Here is a 22,015-nt window from a genome sequence, read left to right as displayed (position 1 = left end):
AATCCCCAAAACTCGGATATCTGCTGGAGGTGCATGGCGGGAACTGGCTCGATGCTTCACATATGGTGGTGGTGCCCAATGTTACTACAATACTGGATAAATATACACAATTTATTCCGAGATAGCACAGAAGTCGACTTACTAAATACCCTAGAAACATTTCTACTGCTCCTCCTCTCTAAGCCATTACCTAAACAGAAACAATACTTAATATATCAGGTGCTGATTGTTGCCCTTACTGTCCTCAGCAGGAACTGGCTAAAAAAGTATGCCCAGACTGTTCAAGAGTGTATAAACCAAGTAACACTAACACAAACCTACAAAACCATGGCCTGCAGAGCACAATACCCAGCGAAAAATAGCAAACTTTCCTGCCAACTATGGTATCTCTACCTAAAATCACACCCAGTCAGGAAAAACACACGCAGCTCCTTACTGCAACATCCTGGCAACCACCAGGGCCTTTGACTCCCTCCCACAGCTGTGTCCATCAGTGATAGCTTCAGAATACCTTACAGGTTAATACGAAATTAAGATACTTGAATACCTTGTGCTTTACATCCATATAACACCTTCAAGAGCACCAGCGATGACTCCCCCTCAACCCCATCCTTTCCCCCTCTTCAGCCCCCTCCCTTAACCACAAGTTAATTGTTATTGTTTATGTTATTAAAACTCAAAAATGCACAAGTTAATATGCATTGATTGCACAGAATGCAAGACCTGAAATTCTAAATTAAACAAAATGTGAAATAAAGGAAGCTTTATTAAGCTAAAGTTATTTTGGTCCCTATATTGTCCCTTTAATGTTTTATATATCTTTATATTTTCCGGGTTTTTCTAATAGGCTCAAGTCTTAGCTATGATAGATCAAACAATGGAGGCTGAAATGCTCATTCAACGTATTGTAGAAGACGTTCCTGACTGTTTTGAATGTTTCCGGCTACTATCAGCCATCTACAGCAAAAAAGAAAACTATCTCAAGGTGACGGTTTGTCATGACTGGTTATCCTTATAACTTCTTACTCAAAATTGACCATCTACATCTAATTTCATCAGAGTGTGCCCCTTTTACTCATTTAATACTTACCATTGTATGGCCCTTTAACACTATGTACTGTATTAGACCTTCCCTCAGTTAACATAAACACCCTTCTTATACCTTGATTGAAGTGCATCACTCTTAAATCTTATGGCCTTATTGAAGATCAACTTAATTATTACTATTACAATATCTTTCTTCCTTCTCATCTAGGCTCTGGAGATAGTTGACATTGCACTGCAGATGAAACCAACAGACCCAAAAATAATGGCTGAACTTCATTTCACAAAAGGCAACCAGCTGAGAGAACTGAACCGTTTGGAAGATTCTTTTCAAGTATGTCAGAAACTACAAAAAGTTAACCGTTGTAGAACGACTTTTCCAATATTAATTGTTGTGTAAAAATGGAAAGATATAAACAATTTGATGTGTGTGACAGCAAGGTTTGTTCCAGTGATATCATGTACACATTTTTGTCCACATTCTGCCAGGGTCATAAATTGTTACATCAACATATATTGTATTTTTCCCCTGCCTCATATGACTTTTGCATCCCTCCTCAGGATTATAGGATTAAATTACAGAGGATAAATTTTGTAGGAGTGCGGTGTGGGACACAGTTATCAGCTTACACATTATTGTATTTTATAAGTGGTCAGGATTTTTTATTCCTTCTTCTATTTTGCATCAGACGTCAATCCTATTTATCTCCTCCACGTCTTATAGTTTTCAAATCCATGCTTCCATTTGGTCCCTCTACTCCTGAGAAATCAGTGGGGTGTTAAAGCGGCACCGTCATGCCGAACTTACCTTTCCCTAAACGCTTCCTCTCTCAGGATCTGTTCTTCATTTCTTCCTGTCTGCTCTAGTTTTCTTTAAAACATAAGACTTATTTATGGAAATGTTATATTTCCTAAGCCTACCAGCAGAGAAGCAAAGTGTGCTCCATTTCTTGTGATCATAGCAATTTCCCCGAATTCTCACCTTTCCTCCGTGATCTCGCGATGCCTCCTTTCACTATTCCCGAATGTCCTGTCATTTAGACAGAACGCCAGCGAAACTACCGAATATCGCCCTAACAGAATGAAACAGTTTGCTCATTCGTGTTAGGACGACATTCGGTACTTTTAGGTCGGTTTGAAATGTAATTCGAATGAATGAAATTCCGATCCAATCCGTGCTGCGACTGCATCTGGCAGCTGCTTAGTAGATAGCTTTCTAATTTCCACGGTATTAGGGAGCTATCTACCAACTTTACTAATACTAAGTAAAGATTACTTAGTATTAGTAAATAATCTGCCCCTTCTCGTTACATTGCGAGTATGGGCATGTCTAGTAAACAATGGGTAGCCTGTGGCTGCGAGTGGGGGCTATTCAACTAAACGGGGGACATAGGGCCCCCACCCATGACCTTATAAAGCCTTCCCATGCCCTGCAATTTGACTCAGAGCGCTCTGACTGGTTGGTTTTAGGCCAACCAATAAGAGTGCTCTGATAGCTAAATAGTAAGCCTTACAGGTAACCAATCAGGTTACGCTCACCATTTACCAATCAGAGCGCTTTGAGTCAAATTGCAGGGCATGGAAAGGCTTTATAAGGACATGGGGGGCTTAGGAAGTGGCTTGAAGCAAAGTTCCCTGCTGCTTCTAACTTTATATATTACAAGGAGGGAGCTGCGCGCTGGTAGCTCCCTCCTTGTAATAAAATAAACAACTGAACAAACGAACACCAATATTCAGTGTTTGTTTGTTCGTCTGACATTTCAATTAATTTATTCGTCTTTCTGATGAATGAATAGACGAAATTCCCATCCAAATTTCGGACAATAGCGAATGTCTCAGTATTTTACAGTGCTATAGAGTGTGGGCAGATGACGTGTCCCATAGGGCCTTCATCTGCCCACACAAAGATGGCGGTGACCAGGACCTAGGTCGGGGCACAAAATAAAGTTTTTAAAATAGGTAATATGGGGGGCCTAGGGGCATATGGGGGTGACTAGGAGGGGAATTAGACTTAGTGGAGTCGGGAGGAGGTTTAAAAAAAATTACAGATTCGGCCATGACAGTGCCGCTTTAAAGCAGGCACACTTTTTAGTTTTGTTGTTCTAAAGATAAAGGTGTCTTTTGCCATCAACTCTTCAAAGGTTATAGGCACTTGGAATTGTTAGTGTGTAAGCATATCACCAAGATCCACAGTAATAAAGAAAAATGTGATTTAAGCAAAGTAAAGCATAAACAATTTTTGGGTTAATGAAATTGAGTTGACTTATTCTTGATGGTTTAACCCGTTAACGCCGTTATGGCGTTCTATGCCGTCCCGCATTAAGTGGGATTTAACGCCGTAACGGCTTTGAGCCCCTGGAGATCGGAGGTACTTACCTCCGCCGCGATCCTCTTCTGGAGGGCTGCCTGGGCTGTCCCCCGGCAAATGAGGCCCTCGGGGGCCATGTGATCGCTCTCAAAGAGCGATCACATGGCCCCCCTATAACTGGCTGTGGATCTGCCAGCAGGGGGACCCTCTGCCCCAGTCACCCTCTGCCCTCTATCCACCCCACTACCCTGTCACTGTCCTCCTGCCACCCTCTGTCCCAGCCACCCTACCACCTTTGCCACAGCCATGCTACCACCCTCTGCTACAGCCACCCTACCACCCTCTGCCTCTTTCCACCCCACTACCCTGTCACTGTCCTCCTACCACCCTCTGCCCCAGCCACCCTCTGCCCCAGTCACCCTACCACCCCACTGCCCCAGCCACCCCACCACCCTCTGCCCCAGCCACCCTACTGCCCCAGCCACCCCACTGCCCCAGCCACCCTACCACCCCACTGCCCCAGCCACCCCACCACCCTCTGCCCCAGCCACCCTACTGCCCCAGCCACCCTACCACCCTACTGCCCCAGCCACCCTACCACACTACTGCCCCAGCCACCCCACCACCCTCCTGCCCCAGCCACCCTACTGCCTCAGCCACCCCACCACCCTACTGCCCCAGCCACCCTACCACACTACTGCCCCAGCCACCCTACCACCCTACTGCCCCAGCCACCCTTCCACCCTACTGCCCCAGCCACCCTTCCACCCTACTGCCCCAGCCACCCCACCTCCCTACTACCCCAGCCACCCCACCACCCTCTGCCCCAGCCACCCTCTGCCCTCCTTCCACCCCACTACCCTGTCACTGTCCTCCTGCCACCCTCTGTCCCAGCCACCCTACCACCTTTGCCACAGCCACGCTACCACCCTCTGCCACAGCCACCCTACCACCCTCTGCCCTCCTTCCACCCCACTACCCTGTCACTGTCCTCCTACCACCCTCTGCCTCAGCCACCCTGCCACCCTACTGCCCCAGCCACCCTACCACCCTACTGCCCCAGCCACCCCACCACCTTCCTGCTCCAGCCACCCCACCACCCTACTGCCCCAGCCACCCTACCACACTACTGCCCCAGCCACCCTACCACCCTACTGCCCCAGCCACCCTTCAACCTTACTGCCCCAGCCACCCTCTGCTCAGCCACCCTCTGCCCTCCTACCATCCTATGCCCTACTGCCCCAGCCCCAGCCTACTGCCCCATCCCCTGCCCTGTCACAGCCACCCTACCACCTTCTGCTCCCTACCACCCCGTACCCTGTCACTGCCCTCCTGCCACCCCCTGTCACAGCCACCCTACCACCCTCTGCCCCATACGACCCCCTGCCCTGTCATAGACCCCCTGCCCCAGCCACCCTACCACCCTCTGCCATCCTACCACCTCACTACCCTGTCACAGCCCCCCTACCACCACCTGCCCCACCACCCCCTGCTCCAGCCTTCCCTCCACTCCTTGTCCTGTCACACCTCCCCCACCAACCCTGCCACGTCACAGCTCCCTGCCCTGTCAAAGCCCCCTTACCACACCCTACCCAGTCAAAGCCCCCCTACTACCCTCTACCCTGTCAAAGCCCCCCACCCTGTCACAGCTCCCCTATGTCACAGCTTCTCTACCCTGTCACCCCACACCCACCCAATAAAAGCCTTCCCCCACACACACGCTGTCACAGCGTTCCACCGCACACCTTGTCATTCCCCACCCATACCCTATCATTACCACACACACTTACACCCCCTTCACATACACAGTCACCACATACACTATCACCATTCCCAAACACTTTCAGTCCCCACACACTGTCGCCCCTAAACCCAGCCAAACTCACGTAACTCCTCCTAATCCTATGACTCTCACCCACTGCAACCATACCAAAATCCTTGCTTTGCCACACCTACCCTATCGCATTAACCCCCCATCAACCCTGTCAGACTCACCTTCTCTTGCACTGTCAGTCTGTCACACTCACCTCCCAACCCTGTCACTCATCCTCTATCAGTCTGTCCCACTCACCCCCTTCACCCTGCCACACTCAACTTATTACATAAACCATTACAATCCTGTACTCCAACTGTGCAACACTCACCCCAAACCCTGTCACACATAGGTAGACAATGCCAGATACACTCAGATATACATATTCCGGCACTTATGTATACACGACTGCAAGGCTATATAACCATACCCCTCAGTCATGTATAAACGATTGGCATCATTGCAAATTAATATTATGCCATAACTATAGTCAGAGAGATCACAATGCAGCGGCACAGGGAGCCGCAACACAGCAAGCCTCTGAACAATGAATACAGACACTAGCTCTCTGTATCCAGCGCTGCAAGCTTGTCCTTAAATACAACGACAGCACCTTATACACACAATGCAACCCCTATTTTTAACTTTAGGTGTTAGTGGGGGGCCTCATGTTTGAGTTTCGCCTAAGGCCTCACAAAGTCTAAAGCCGCCACTGCTCCGTCCTAAAGGGGTTAAAAGGACACTATAAGCAACTTTAGCTTAATGAAGCGGTTTTGGTGTATAGACCATGCCCCTGCAGTCTCACTGCTCAATTCTCTGCCATTTAGTAGTTAAATCACTGTGTTTATACACCCCTAGACACAGCTGCATGAAAAAAATGGTTTCATTTCCAATCACAGGTTAACTTGCTTTAGAAGTTTGGATCTCCTACTCTGTAAATTGAACTTTAATCACACACAAAAGGCTTCTGCAGGCTGTAGCAGGTTATTAACAGAGCAGTAGAAAATACATTGTAAATCAAACAGGGCGCGCAATAAAGAAAGTTTAATCATTAGGTTCCTCTGTGCACAAAGTGTTTAGGAAGGCTGTGTAAGTTACATGCATGGAGATATGCCTAGGGCTGTATAAACACAGTGATTTAACTCCTAAATGTCAGTGAATTAAGCAGTGAGGCTGCAGAGGCATTATCTTTACGCCAAAACGGTTTCATTAAAGGAACACTATAGACACCCAGACAACTTCATCTCATTGAAGTAGCCTATCTGCAGTATCCCCGACCTGTCCCCTTAACCATGTAATGTAAAACATTGCAATTTTAGAGAAACTACAGTGGTTTTGCAAAGTTAAGCCTACCTCTAGTGGACGTAGTCCACTTGCATGAGGACGTTCAGCGTCTTCTAAATCCCGATAGAAAAGCATTAATTCTATGGTTTACTATGAGGAAGGCCTAATGCTCACGATGCTTGCTGCACATGCACATTAGGTTCCACCAATTGGCTGACATTGGAGGAGCTCGACCTATCACCGAAGGACACTGGAATCAAGTAAGTGTTTAATGGGTTATTAAACCCTTTATTTGAAGGAGGGAGACACGAGGGAGGGGAGGTGCTGCAGAGCGCCAGTTTTGTATTCCTAACATTATAGTGTTTCTTTAAGTTCTTTAATTGTTTCTTTAAGTTGTGTTTTGGTACCTATTGTACCTATTGTGTCCTTTTAATGCCTGTAACCAGTGAAGCAACCTTTAAAAAATGTTTTTGATTATCGAAAGAGGGACTGATACTATGACTTCCGTTTAGGATCTTATACTTGGGTGATATCTTTCTATAACATGGAGTATGTTTCTCTACAGAGTTACAGGATAGTGGCTGATGTGAACCCCAGTCAAGCGCAGGCCTGGATGAATATGGGAGGCATCAAACATATCCAGGTAGGAATGGGGATCAGTCAACGTTGCAGCAAATACAGTAGAGAGATAAAGAAAAGCTTGAGAAAAGTGAGATCTAACTGATGTGAAAGTTCAGTTAAAGGGAGACTATAGTGCCAGGGAAACAAAGTTCTTTTCCTGGCACTATAGATTCCTATAGTGCCCACTATGTCAATCTCCCCCATCCCTGTGATGCAGAAGTAATTAAAATCTCAGGCTCCGCCGCAGCTCCTCAACAGGGTCACTCCACCCAGACCACTTCAATGAGATTAAGTGTTATGGGTCCCTATAGTGTCCAATTAAAACTGCTATATAAAAATTAAAGGTGGAGTTAATTGAGAATATGATATACATGTGACAGTGATGAAGCAGGAAAGAGTAACCTAGAGCTCCAGAAGAAACTGAAGTACATTACTGTAGCTGCACAAAATGGGCATCCCTGCTGAGATAATAGAGATTAAAGCAGGGTTAGAGTTTGAGAAAATTCAGCAAAGTCAAACTGATGCCATTGGCAAGAAACTAAGTATGCATATGTAGTGCCATAGTTAGCCACAGCTATTACTGGGATTACATCGAGCTAAACAGGGATCATGTGAAGAGATAACATGGAGCTGCATAGATTTTATTTTATTGAGAAATAAAACAGGGGGTGTTACAAACAATTAATGCATTGTTACATAAAACATTTGTTTCTCTATACAGGGTGATTATGTATCTGCTCGCACTTTCTATCAAAAAGCTTTACTGTTGGACCCTGAAAGTAAATTACTTAAAGAAAACCTTGCCAAACTACAGCGTCTGGAAAACCGGTTACAAGCAACAAAAGCAAGAGATCCAGATTTGCAGATGGACCAAACTAAAGGTTCAGAAAGGATCGAGAGTGATGAGAAAAGAGGAAGAAAGGGGCATCCCAGATCAAATGTAGACCTTTGAGAAAAAGAGAGTAGTTAGTGTAGACACAGTGGACATAGTATGCCACCTACTGGGAATGCAGTGAGTAGACTGCCATTTGCCAGAAACAAAGCAAAACCAGACTAGCATCTGTTTGAGTCTCAAAGATGCATGGTGTGCAGACCTGCTGAGAAACACAGATAACTTGTCTTACCTCAGCATGTAATGTGGAGTATCACCTGCAGACAGAACCACAAGGAGCATAGACTAAGACTTTAAGAGAGAGCAGATCTGTAGAATAAAGCCAAGATCCCATACTGGCACCTACAGGAAACACAGGTAGAGAACCTTGTTGGTGGTGGTGTGAGAGTACGATCATTGGTAAAACATCTTTTTGTACATAAAATGTTAGTTTCTCTTTATTGGCGTTTATATGCATCAGAAGAATGTTTCAAAATATCACCAGATCACAAAGAGCCCACAGAAGCCATCTTGCTGTATAAATAGCAAAACAAAAACAAAAAAAATCAAACGAAAAGGGTTATGGCATGGTACCGTATTGCCAAATTTTCATGTAACCAGCAGTCTACCTGTAACCAAACGCTTACATTGATGATGGTAATGTTGATAAGGATTTTGGCTACGAATCCAGTGACAAGAAGTCTGTATAACAAACTAGCAAGTGTTCTTATATTTCCTGAATAAACCTACAAGTTTCAATTTTAAAATGCCAAAGAAGGTAGGGACCAAATTCCAGTCTGTCACTTAAGGCATTATTTTTACAATCAAACACTTTTCTTCAAACCACAACAGATGTCCAACTTTGGCCCTTCCGGTACACTACAAATTCCACTATTCTCTGTCAGCCAACACTTGACAGGTGTATAGTCGCCATTTGGGCAGTCGGAATCCAGGACAAACCACCCCCATAACCTAACCCAATAACACACGGACACTAAGTATTATGGGGAAATTTGTCCACAGCTTTATTAACCAATAATTATAATAATAATAATAATAATAATAATAATAATAATAACAATAATAAATTAACATATTTTAACATGGGTCATTGCCCCCCATACTCCGCCCCCTCGCATCCTGTTCCTTCGGCTACCATACAAAAGGCAATGACCCCCATATAATAACACCTATACATATTTATAACATATTTATAACATACACCAACATTCCAAAGTGCCAACCAACCATTAACCACGGCAGGGGTATACCCGGATACCCCTGCCCCACCAGGTTCTGAGTCACCTCCAGGACTCGAAACCTCTCAACCACCGATGACCACAATCTGTTATTCCACCTCACGTTCATCCAGGGGAGCCTATTTCCTCTCCTTCGGCTCCCCGTCCCGCCGCTGTGAAAGAAACGGGTTAAATAAACACATAACAAACAAAGGGAGGGTGGGTGGGACAAACTCAACCAGGTAGAAAGTTAGAATGACTCACCTAAAATGGCTGCTCATTTAAATAGCCAATCCTACTTACCCATAATCCAACCCTTGCTTACTTCCTCCTAAGCCCGCCTCCTAACCCCTGTCAAGGCCTTTTTCCGCTTAGCTGCGCTCTAGCTACATGGGGCTACAAGGTTGTCTATAAGAGACAATAAGGAATTTTGTTTAGATTTTGTTGTTTATGAACAACTGAATCTCTGTCTGTACTTGTAAAAGACTGAGACTTGGTAGCAGCCTACCATGTGTTCACAGCTGCATGATGTACACCTTATATATTTCAAGCATTGTTTGCCATGCTGCATATAAACATTTTTGAGATACCTCATCAGAAAAATACTCTGTTTAGAGAAATCCATGTTGCACCACTTTAACAAATCCATTAGCATCCTCGTCACAACATGCACATACATAAAGCTGTATTGCACCACCTTTCATTGCATAAAAGACAACTGTCAATACATTTTCACTTCTAGTTTTGTTTTTTTTTTGCTTTGTTTTTTATATTCTTTGTTTTTGCAGTGCAAAATAAAATAAACAAGCACAGAAAGATTTCAACAAGATTATGTAAAGCATGAAAAGTTGCAAACAGAGCATCTGATATGTTGAGAGTGATGCAAAATAATGTGACAATTCACTTTTAGTTGTTAAAGGTTTATTACATTTAATACTAATTATATTTTTCTTAAATTGAGATTTTTTTTGTAAAGAAAAATGTTATTTTGTTTTCTGGCTGAGCAGCCATGTTGGACTAGATTCTACTTTTATCGGACCAAGTGCTGCAAACTTAAGTTACCTGCTGATGTGATTGTTCTGCGTGAGACTGCAGGAGTGGGTAAGTTGAGCAGCAGTTGTTCAAAAAAAAAAAATAGAATGTGAACCAACAAGGCTACCTATTAAGTTAAAAAATAAACTATTTTTAAAATGTGAATTTTTCGCAAAAAAAAAATACACCATTTATTATATATATTAAAAATCATTATTATATATATATATTTTTTTTTTTTTTTAAACAGTGAGAAGTGAACATTTGATGACAGTTGTCCTTTAAGTAAGAATGAGCCACGACTGAAGAAGTAGCCTCTGCAGAAGGGTTCATCAATCTTAGATGTTTGTTTCACCCCAGTGGGCCCAAGAAATGTATTTGCCCTGGGTCCTATTCATACTATAGACGGCCCTGATGGCTATTGAAAGCTTATTCCAAGACCCATGACCACTTCAGTGATTTGAAGTAATCATATTGCTTGGAGACTATATTTATTGGAGGGGGGGGGTACGATAGAAAGGGTTTCTCTAACCTTTAAGAGAGAGGGAGTGTGTGTGTGTGTATATATTTATTTTTATATATATTTGTTACCTAATATGTGTGTTTATGTAGATCTATATATAAATATGCATATATACATTTATTGTTTCCCTCTAATATGTGTGTGAGAGTATATATATATATATACACACACACACACATTTTAGGGCAAGTATATATGATATATGATTAAGTATGCCTTTGCAAATATAATGAAATGGAGGGTCTATGGTTATCAGTGTAATTAAATGTTTGTGCAATGAAATGTCTGGAGGGATAAATGTGATGTTTATTTTCAGCATGTTAAGGAATAGAATACATGTTAAAGATTTTTCTTTTATGGATAATGGCAATCACAAATATTTACTAAGCTCAATAGAAGTTTTGTTCTGCAGTAATGAAAGATGCTGTTTATTTCATGGTAACAAAGCACAGCTTCATATCTATATATTCTAATTTGTATTAAATATAATATATATTTCTATATCTATTTATATTAGGGCATAAGCATTATTTATACAGAATAATTGCAACTATTTTTTTAAGGATGTCAGAATAGCAAATGATTTTGGAAATCCATTATAATCTCTGATGGCATGTAGTTGAATTGGTAGCCATGCTTAGCATTCAGGTTCTTATACATCCCTCTAGTACACCAATAGGAAATGATCAAAGCACAGGTTGGGACCTGTATTGTACTATTGTCCGATAGATCTTCTTAGACAGCCATCCAGATGAGAATGCCAGCAGGTCTAATGGGACACTGTGTGAATGGTGGCACTTGCCTTTCAAACAGAGCATCACCACTTGGGCAGAAACTCGTCCGTATGTTCCAAATCTGGAAAGATGATAACTAGGTGGCAAGCGCATAGACTTTTAGCCTGTAGCAATTTCAACTTCATTGGTATCTCTAAAAGAGTCTTTATTGATTATTAAGCTTTATTGTAAGATTCTGATTTATAAATGTGTTGAGGAGAGTGGAAGCAACCTTTGGATTCTTCACGATTGATAAAAGAATCACTATTCCCATCCATCTGCACAACCACTATTATTATTATTATTGACATTTATGTAGCGCCAACAGATTCCGTAGCGCTTTACAATATTATGAGAGGGGGGATTTAACTATACATAGGACAATTACAACAAAACTTACAGGAACGATAGGTTGAAGAGGACCCTGCTCCAACGAGGTTACAGTCTATAGCTAGTAACAAGGATAAAGTAGATTGTGGATTCAAATGAGGCCCAAGGCAGTATGTCCAGTTTTTAAAATGAAAACGCCTCTCTGCCACCCTTGGAATGTTGGCAATGTAAAGAAACCCATCAAATAGCTCATACAGGACATTCCTTTACTCCTCTCCCCCCTCCTAGCTATGAATTGCACGTATATGTAGTGCTAAACTGGGCTGGCAAAGAATTCAATATTTAAATGCGTATTGACAATTGTTTCATTGACCTGCACTGGGCTGATGGACCGTATGCTGCTATGCAATCATTACATTAACTGCAATAACATTAATCATAATAATATAACTATTTAGCTTGTGTAATGGCCATATCATGGATCATATCTTAAATTTGAATATTGTCATCATATTCTCGGTAAATACACAACAAACCTACATATACTGGGCGCATACTCCAATTATCACACCTTCTATGCTCCCTACCTGATGCAGTCATACAGTCTATTTGTTTGGAAATCAAAGTGTGATTACTTGGGGAGCCTACATCATAGCCAGAATTCTCTCCGTGCCCTATGTTCATTACAAAACCTAAGTAATATAGGGAAAGATCATAGTTTTTATCGTAGTGTCCGCAGAGCCATACAGGGAGTTAGAGTTCTGTCAGGTAAACTCTACTACTGCTTATGTATTTTGTTTCAGAAAGTCTTCCGATTATTTGTTTAATTTTATCTTTTATACCTATGCTATTGAAAGTGGCTACAGTGTACTATTTGAAATGGTAATAAACTTTACACATTTATGATAGGGTCATGGAAATATATATCCTGATCATAAAACAAGATCAAAAAAGATATTGGCATCTTACAATAATTAGTATAAGGAAGACTAGATGAACCAAGCCATCAAGCTTTGTATTTAATGCTAGTTGTTTTGGACTATCAGTTAAGTTGTGTTGTTAAAAAGTATGGTTGATCCAAATACTTGTGTTGTATTTGTTATGATTAATGTATTGGAAATAAAATCATTATGTGTCGTGAGCTATTTTGCATTGTCTTTGTTAGCTTCTTCTTTATGAAGGTAAATAATGTATTCCTTTGTTTGGGCTTCAGTTCGAGTTATCGTGCCATAGCATGGGAATACTGCTGTGACAATATGAGTCACATTTTGTTTGGTTCAGTTTTTTTCTTAGTTTCACAGTAAATACTTTTTGTTTGAATGCCCAATAATAAGCATGTTTTGAAAGCCAAGGAAAATCCAAGGACAACAGCTGTGTTACAAATCTTAAAGCAACAATCCAAATAACTACTTCAACATGCTATAGTGGTTATATAGTCAGGAGTTCTGATCACTGCTCCTCGCCTCTACTACTTCCTGTGGAGTACTGGAAGCTCTCTATCTGAGCTAAACCCTTCAGTGCAATTGACATTCTCTGCCAAATTAGGAGAGCTAATGAAATCTCCTTCTCCATTAAAGTGTTATTGAATTGCGTAATTGTGGTAGTGTAATATCCAATATGCATCGCTACAGCTTCCTTCTAAATATAATGAGACCATTTCCCTTCAAAGAGATAACATTTGACAAAGACACAGGGCAGTATGTATAGATACACCAATACATTCTATACAAACAAGGTCCTCTCACCAATGGTCGAGCCTTAATTCTTTTATGCCCATATATTGCACTTTAAACATCCTTGAAAGATAGTGTTCTGCCTAGTGTTTCTGCTTCCTTCTCCAATGAATTGCCAGATGTTTTAATGATGAGAAATGAAAATACTTAATTCCACAGAAAAAAACTAATTTGAGCCATTAATCAAACAAAATATTTAAAAAAGTGCTATGGCAAAATAAAATAAAAACAGGTCTGATACATGTTTCGCCACTGTATGGCTTCCTCAGTCAGTAGTGTTCAGTTCGATTTTATTGTCTTTTAGAGCTTGGAATGCAAATGGATTTCACGGCACACTGGGTGAGCCCGGTGCGCCACACTAACTCACCGGCCGCCAACTATAACAGGAGCACCATGTGGGTTGCAGCTCCCCCCCCCCCCCCCCACTGACCCCAACAGCAGTTACATGTGGGACCATGTTCATCCTTCGGCCAACCTCCTCTCCAGCAGCTGCTCCCCATAAGGCCCTGCCCACGCTGCTCCAGGTCCCCTTCTGAGTGTCAGATCCCTAGCAGGCTCAGCTCAGACCTTGGAGGAACAGTGTGTGAAACAACAGGATGGGAGAGAGATCCATGCCACCCATGAAGGGGGCATGGATGCCTACAAATCAAGGGGAGGCCATTCCTACATATATAGGCCCCCAGACAGCTCTTCATGGGAGGGTTCCTTCTCTCACTCCACTATTTAAACCATGTCCATCCAAGGCTCATTGCTCACGTCATGTGAGCTCCCTAGAGGTTACAAGTCTCTATTGTCAGTCTGTACTGTCTAAAGATTTTAAACTGGTTTCCTGATCCTGAAGTTTTGTTGCCTGGCTTTGACCTTTGCTTGCTTGACCCTGCCTCTGTATTGTCCTGCCAAAGACTTTAAGCCTGTTTCCTGATCCTGAATCTTTGCTGCCTTGCTTTGACCTTTGTTTGGCTGGCCCTGCCTCGGGATTGTCCTGCATGAAACAAACAATAGTTGGGAATCGGCTAAGCATCTAAAAAAAAAGCACAAAAAAAAAAAAAACATGGTGAAATACAGTTTGTTACAACAAGAATTGCAGTTTACAGGTTACACTCACAGTGTGTTCGTATAGACTCCGCTTTGTGGTGCTTCCCCTGGTATAGGCTGGGGGGCTAACACCTTCTTTCACTTCCTCCTGCTGCGGATAGGTACCAGGATAAATTAGAAGACTAGGATACTTTTCTTTCCAAGCTTCAGATCGATTTATTTGGTGCAAAATTAGTAAAATATAATATAAAATCTCGTCCAACGTGTTTCCTCTACTTACTGTGGACTTCTTCACAGACAATAATGACACATAAATAACAAGCAATAACACAAAGTGTAAAACAGCCTAATAGGGAAGGCACCCCAAGGCGCAGTCTACACAAACACACTGTGAGTGTAACCTTGGGAGCACAATTTATTTCCAGCCAGCAGGGGGACTAACTGTCATTACAGTTAGTCCCCCTGCTGGCAATGCCTCAGCCAGCTAACCCGGCCATGTGATTGCCCCTTATTTGCCTCCTTGAGAGGCTCAGCCAATCCTATGGGAAAGCATTGTGATTGGCTCAGAGACTCACTTCTGATGATGTCAGACAAGCAGGTAGCAAAGGCCGCAGCTGCAGCTGCAGACTTGAATACAAGTAAGATTTTATTATATTTAGGTAGGCAAGGGGAGGCTACATGGTGGTTTTAACACTATAGGGTGTTCCTGACCCTATAGTGTTCTTTTAAGTTAAAAAAATTAATGTTGCCATAAAGATGTGTAAAAATAAGACGAAGAAGCAACTGAACTAGTATAAAATAATACCTTACAAAAATTATAAAAGTGGTGGATTAGTACCTTGGTTTAAATAATAAAATAAATTAAAGGATTAGTCAAACTACCATTACTACTTCTGCTTTAAGAAGTGGTCATTGTGGTCGGAGTCTGGATGTGCATCCAGAGTTATTTGCAATTGTGAGTCGGGTGCTAGTTACACCCACAGGACAGGTGACTTGGGCAGCCTGGAACTCTTAATTATCAAATAAGCCACTCAACTACATTCTACAAAGCAAGTTTACTGTAATATTTTCTATTCCTATTGCTTTTAAGCAGGTGTAAAGCCTAATATATTAGTCCTCCTAAAATATCAAAATATGCAAAGCTCAGGCAACGATCTTCCAGGATTATTCACTCAAGATCAAATCACATACTAAATAGAGCAAAACCATTTTATTCCTTATGGTGGCAATCAGACTGCAAATTCCAGCCATTGATTGCAAATTATTAGGGGGAAAATATCAGCTAAATATTAATGGATATATGTGACAGACAACCTTTTAACCCAGCGACCATCCTAGTGGCCTTCAGGAGCATCAGAGACCCACATGAAGGCTACAGAGGTACACCGCGCCTGATCGGGAGTAAACACCAAACCCCCTGGAACTATTGATCACGAGCGCTCTCTGCCCTAGAATCACCTAGCAGGGCTAATTTTAGAGGGGAGATAGAGGAAATGGTGAGGCATCCAACAGTACCCTGGACTTGAGGTAGCCGTAGCTCCATGTAATCGTGGAAAGTGCCATTGTTTTGGGTGAACAGGATTTTCTATCCAGTGTCATGGAACTCTGCGCCGGATTGGAGGATGGTCGCGGCCCGGTTAAAACTTTACTTCCAGATAACGTGGGCCAGCCAACTCCGATCCAGACACTTTTTGGACATAGTAGGTGCCCAGAAAAGAGCTTTTGGTGGACATTTGTTTGGGGATGTGGGCAGAGGAACCCTAACTTTTATGTGGTTTTGTTAACCGGGTGCCAAGGTGTCTGGCTGCTAATTAAATTACTTGCTCAGGCACAGATACCAAGGCGCTGGGGATGTAACAATACTATTGTTCTCCTGGGGTCCTCCTGTTGTGACCTGTGTGATAATAAAATCAGTTCAACTTCACCCTACAATAAGTCTCGGCTAGAGCTTGGGGAGAATCTGCTACACTGCTATAAACACTGTAAATACTCTGGGAGCTATAATCACTGAGGGAAAATTAATCCTTGGAGTCCCCTGCAAGTCCCCTGCGAGTAGGCCTCCACAACATAGTTTCAAAATTGCATAAATATATTTGTTTAAAGGGAAACTATAGTGCTAGGAATGCAAAGTTGTATTCCTAGCACTATAGTACCCTTTAGTGCCCCCCTCCCTCGTGCCTCCCACACCACTGCAGCATTGAAGGGGTGACGCTTTTGTTTACTTACCTGATTCCAGTGTCGATACCGCTCGGTGTTGGGTCAGGCTTGGCCTCCGCTACTTCTTTGCCGACGTCAGCCAGCAGGGAGGCCTAATGTGCATGCGAAGCAAGTGCCGCAATCACATTACGTCTACCCCATAAGAAAGCATTGAATGGATGCTGACGCTCAAGGAAGTGCCTCTAGTGTCTGTCTGGTAGATAGCCACTAGAGGTGGAGTTAACCCTGCAATGTAATTATTGCAGTTTATCAATAACTGTAATCATTACAATTGCAGGGTTAACCTGACAGAGGCACCACACCCATACCACTTCAATGAGCTAAAGTGGTCTGGGTGGCTATAGTGTCCCTTTAAACATATGTAAATGCAGATGTCAACATTGTGCTCAAACTCCCACTACTCTCGGAAAGCAATAATAAATATTTGGGGGAAAACTCAAATGCATTCATTAACCTTGGTATAAAAAACAGTGTTGCCTAAAACCATAGTAGTTGCTTAGTCAATGTACATATTCAATACACTTTACAAGTCTGGAAAGTGGGTATACATGATGTCCTTGTGAATGTTATGGGTTTTTATTTGGACTTTTTTGGGATTGGTGTAGGTGAGTTTAATAAGACTGCCATTTCTTTAGTCATATTGTCCCTTTCAGTTTTTTCTACTAAACAGTTAGCTAGGTTGACCTGCCAGTCATTTTCCATCCATTACAGTCACCACATACATATATTGATTTATCCTCTGCTGGGACAACAAGGGAAACAATGCAAAATAAATAAAATCCAGTATGAATTTTTATAAAAAGAACATTGACCGCTAAAGTTTAGTTACAAGGCAATAAAGCATATAGGTGGTGAAGCACTGAGTCTTCCTTTCTATGGGGTTTCCATTTATGCAGTGTACAATGTGGCCTCTAAACTAAAATTATACCAAACTGTCAGTCTGGTAAAAACAACCTTTATAATAAATACACAATCATACAATAAAATGTGTCAATAATGACATAATAAAATGGAGCCACATGCAAACTGGTAGATTTTAAGAAGTACATTTAGTAGCCCTGCTGTATGCTTTACTCCATTTGTTCTCTCTAACACAATCAGAGAAGGTTGCTAGATCCACCATATTTTTATTGATGCAAATGATATATATATACTGATGGGCAGAACATGAACAAGGTTATGTATAAAAAGTGTCATGTTCTGAAAAACAGTCTAAAGTACTAACGGTGAAGTAGTCACCATGGAAACCAATGGAACCAACAGCAGGCACATTGCATTCAGAACAAATACTTTGTTCTGTTCTGCAGTTTGTTGTACTTTATTGCTTCAAGTAGAAAATCAAGAAATTAACTAATGAGGGATCCAAGTGAGGTGTCATGGTGTCATGGTCTGGAAACCCTGCATGCAAAGGGTTATTCGTTAAAGAGGGAATTATGTGGAATTAACAGTGATTTCTAAGTAAATTTGAAATGTAAGGCCAATGCAGCCAAACTGGAAGCATTACTGACCTGGAGAATATTTCCAGTTCGGCTATTTTGACCTTAAATTTGAAATTCACTTTGAATTCCCGACTGTTCTAATTTTAGTGAATAACCCTGTCAAAATAGCTGAAATGGAAAAAATCTGCAATTGTCTAAACTCAGCTCTTTTAACCTTAAATTTGAATAATCCTGTATTTATTTATAGAAATAAACTCAGTAAATATTTCTTGAATCACCTTCTTCCTAGCACACCTGATTTCCATTCCCACAAAATCCAGAGTTGACATAAGGAGGCAGCAATCACATTACCTGGATGATATCCACCCTGACAGAATGGCTGTCTTGGTACTCTTGGTCTATAGCTTGTTCCTGTCATGGGGTGAGAGAAGATCAGATTAAACATATATTTTTAATGTTATTGCAATCAATTATTTATGAGGTTAACCTTGTTTAGCCTTTAATTTCAGTCCTTTTTCTGGATATTCATATTTTCACATCAGTGGATATAGCTGCAATCTGAACGATGCTGATTGCTCAAAACACTAAATATTTTAACCCCTTAAGGACACATGACATGTGTGACATGTCATGATTCCCTTTTGTTCCATAAGTTTGGTCCTTAAGGGGTTAAGGAACACTATAGTCACCTAAATTACTTTAGCTAAATAAAGCAGTTTTAGTGTATAGATCATTCCCCTGCAATTTCACCGCACAATTCACTGTCATATAGGAGTTAAATCACTTTGTTTCTGTTTATGCAGCCCTAGCCACACCTCCCCTGGCTATGATTGACAGAGCCTGCATGAAAAAAAAACTGGTTTAACTTTCAAACAGATGTAATTTACCCTAAATAATTGTATCTCAATCTCTAAATTGAACTTTAATCACACACAGGAGGCTCTTGCAGGGTCTAGCAAGCTATTAACATAGCAGGAGATAAGACAATCTTAAACAGAACTTGCAATAAAGAAAGCCTAAATAGGGCTCTCTTTACAGGAAGTGTTTAAGGAAGGCTGTGCAAGTCACATGCAGGGAGGTGTGACTAGGGTTCATAAACAAAGGGATTTAATTCCTAAATGGCAGAGGATTGAGCAGTGAGGCTGCAGGGGCATGTTCTATACACCAAAACTGCTTCATTAAGCTAAAGTTGTTCAGGTGACTATAGTGTCCCTTTAATACTAACCTTTATCCACTGAACTGTGAACTGTAGTGAATTGAAACCAGGCTCAACTAGCCCATGACTGAAATGGCTCAAATAGAGCATGTTTTTTAACTCTGCTATTTCAGCCTAACTTTTGCCATTTGTATTTCCCATTTACTACAATTGACTGAATACATTCTCACAAAGTTTTAAACCTTTAAGCGCCACATGAATGAACTATGGCTAGTCCCTACCCATGCATTTTTATGTTTCATTGGATTTTTGTCTTTGACTTGTCCCTATTTCAAGCAGAAAATATATTCCCCCTCTTCACCTTAAAGTTAACTCCCATAATTCATACACTTCCACCATAAAGTATGTGGCTTTCAAATGGCCATAACATTAATTATTTGGGTTTCTATTTCACTTTTTCATGTAATCTTGTAGCTGCTCTGTTGTGATTATGTAGGGTTTCATTAATAAAACAACCTACATAACCGTAAAAAGAATTGCTCTATTCATGAAGCAGTTTAACAAGTTATGCTAAATTACAAGTATTTCTTATTAATAATGTTGCATGGATGTGCATGACTGTTCTGTAATAGTTATTTGTAACATTTGTAGTGTTAATGTAACTAAACTGTTTCCACTGCATGCAGCCATTTCAGGTGGTCAACTGCATGAAAGCGTTACTCATTCCCAAGAGTCAGAAGGAGGCGGTTCCATTAATACCTCAAGAGGTGAGGTTTTTAGGCATTTCCGATGTGATGAATGAGGAACATGTGGCTTGAAAATATTTTATCTTCCCAGAGCTAGTCTGAATATGGGAAACAAATCCAAACTACAGTCAAAGTAGTCACGGTTTAAATTTGGATTCCTTGTAGGCATTATTCCTCACAAACTAAAGCTTGCTTAAAGTAGTTGTAAACTCAATAAACAAATGTTATTCAGTTAATTGATTACAGCAAATGTCTATTGTTTGGACATGCCATGTCCATTCTGATATATAAAACAATGGCTAGAACATGTTTAGAGCAGGGGGGAGGGGGAGAATAATCTGATTAATATCCTTTTCATAAAATTGGAAATAAAGCATTTTTAGAATATCATGATGCTTGTAGGGGTTATAGCTTTGAGATACAACTTATATATTATACATACACATATATACATTCACGTGTGAAAAGACTGCCTAATTAACAAGTATTAAACAAACTGAGCATACCACACTCACACTTGGGAACCCAGGTGATTATCAGGGCTAAGGCTGGCAAAATCCAGTTTCGTTGATAAAATAAATTAAGTCCAGGTCCAAGCAGAAACTGTGAGACTATGAAATACCCAATTTTAATTGTGTTGGAATCTCACATAAATTCTAAGCCAGTCAAGAGATATTCAGGGCAAAGTAGAGATTATTTTGTCTCTGCATTTCTCCTTTTCATGACTTTCTCAGACTCCGTATGGAATCACAGAGTCAATCCTGACGGGCGTCACCAGTGTCTATGGAGGTCTCACAGGATCCCCCATAGACCTCAATGCTGTACACTCGCGCATGTCAGCGCCGATTACGACTGCATCAGTTTATGATGGCAGCGCCTGCGAGGGACAGGTTCAGGTAAGTAACTTCATGTTTAACTGCCTGCTACTGGACCCCCAGCAGCGATGTTCCTATTGGTGGAGTGGGGTATAAGAAATCTTGGTTTGCAATAGCTGCAGATCTAGTATCTGCAGTTAATGCAATCCCTTACCTTCTTCCCCATCCCAGCATTTCTGTGGCTGTCTAATCACAGACTTTTAAATGATCTGTGTTACAACTTGAGATGTCTTTGCAAGGCAGGTGCTCTGTGCAACTGGCACTTCTGTTTAGTTTCATAGAGCTAAACTGCCAGGAAGTAACAGTAAGGACTACCTGTCTGCCAGCTGGGAGGTGTATTAAGGTTCATTTATAAAAGTAAACTCTTTTATTAAATGAAAAAAAGAGGATACTCTTCTGTATGTGTTTTGAGTGTCACTTTAGCATATCTAGAGTTGATCATTTTGTACTGCTTTTCTGTGCCATTTTTTTTCTCATTGCCTTGGATATTTTGATATCTTGATATGTGCTGGTCAGCATCAAAATGTGGCTTCGTACCCCTAAAGAAAACCACCACAAACCCACTTGAATTTTTGATGCGGATTGTTGGCGGGAGGAATTCTGAAGTCGGAGGGCAACCATGGACTGTGAGTGGAAAATATACACTTGTGGTATATATTATGCATTTTATTAAAAAGTAAACCTTTAATTTATGCTTGACAGCCTAGTGCTACTTTAATAAACACCATAACTATTATAGCGTGCTGTGGTGGTTAATCTGCCAGGAGTGGGATCTGGCATGTCACCCCTTGTAAATAGTCAAACTGTTTTAGTCTCTTACCATGGATCTGCTGAATGCTGCATCCTGCCTACTTAGGAGCTTCAACTAGCAATCAGCTGGTGCTCTCATCTAATGAGCCAGCCTTGCACTGCGGGGCTTAACAGAATCTTCTATGCAGGTACCTCTGGCTTTCGTGTAGCTGTAGTGGAGGAGGAAA

The 22,015-nt window shown here is 41.5% G+C and overlaps 2 protein-coding genes across 2 annotated transcripts in view; both read left to right on the top strand.

The window, feature by feature from the left end:
• Positions 1-8,848, top strand: part of TMTC1 (transmembrane O-mannosyltransferase targeting cadherins 1) — an 87,392-nt gene extending 78,544 nt beyond the window's left edge. The window contains exons 17-20 of the mRNA XM_063447751.1: positions 848-985; positions 1,256-1,378; positions 7,015-7,092; positions 7,792-8,848. Of these exons, the coding sequence (XP_063303821.1) occupies positions 848-985; positions 1,256-1,378; positions 7,015-7,092; positions 7,792-8,022 (570 nt within the window). The 3' untranslated portion in view covers positions 8,023-8,848. The remainder of the gene's footprint in view (positions 1-847; positions 986-1,255; positions 1,379-7,014; positions 7,093-7,791) is intronic.
• A 12,749-nt stretch (positions 8,849-21,597) lies between these two features.
• Positions 21,598-22,015, top strand: part of OVCH1 (ovochymase 1) — a 90,810-nt gene continuing 90,392 nt past the window's right edge. The window contains exon 1 of the mRNA XM_063446207.1: positions 21,598-21,664. Coding sequence (XP_063302277.1) covers positions 21,614-21,664 — 51 coding nt within the window. The 5' untranslated portion in view covers positions 21,598-21,613. The remainder of the gene's footprint in view (positions 21,665-22,015) is intronic.

This window comes from Pelobates fuscus, chromosome 3 (genome assembly GCF_036172605.1).
Source record: "Pelobates fuscus isolate aPelFus1 chromosome 3, aPelFus1.pri, whole genome shotgun sequence".
In the NCBI taxonomy this organism is placed as follows: Eukaryota; Metazoa; Chordata; class Amphibia; order Anura; family Pelobatidae; genus Pelobates; species Pelobates fuscus.
The sequence above is the reverse complement of the archived record's forward strand: the minus strand, read 5'-3'. Positions and strand labels throughout refer to the sequence as shown.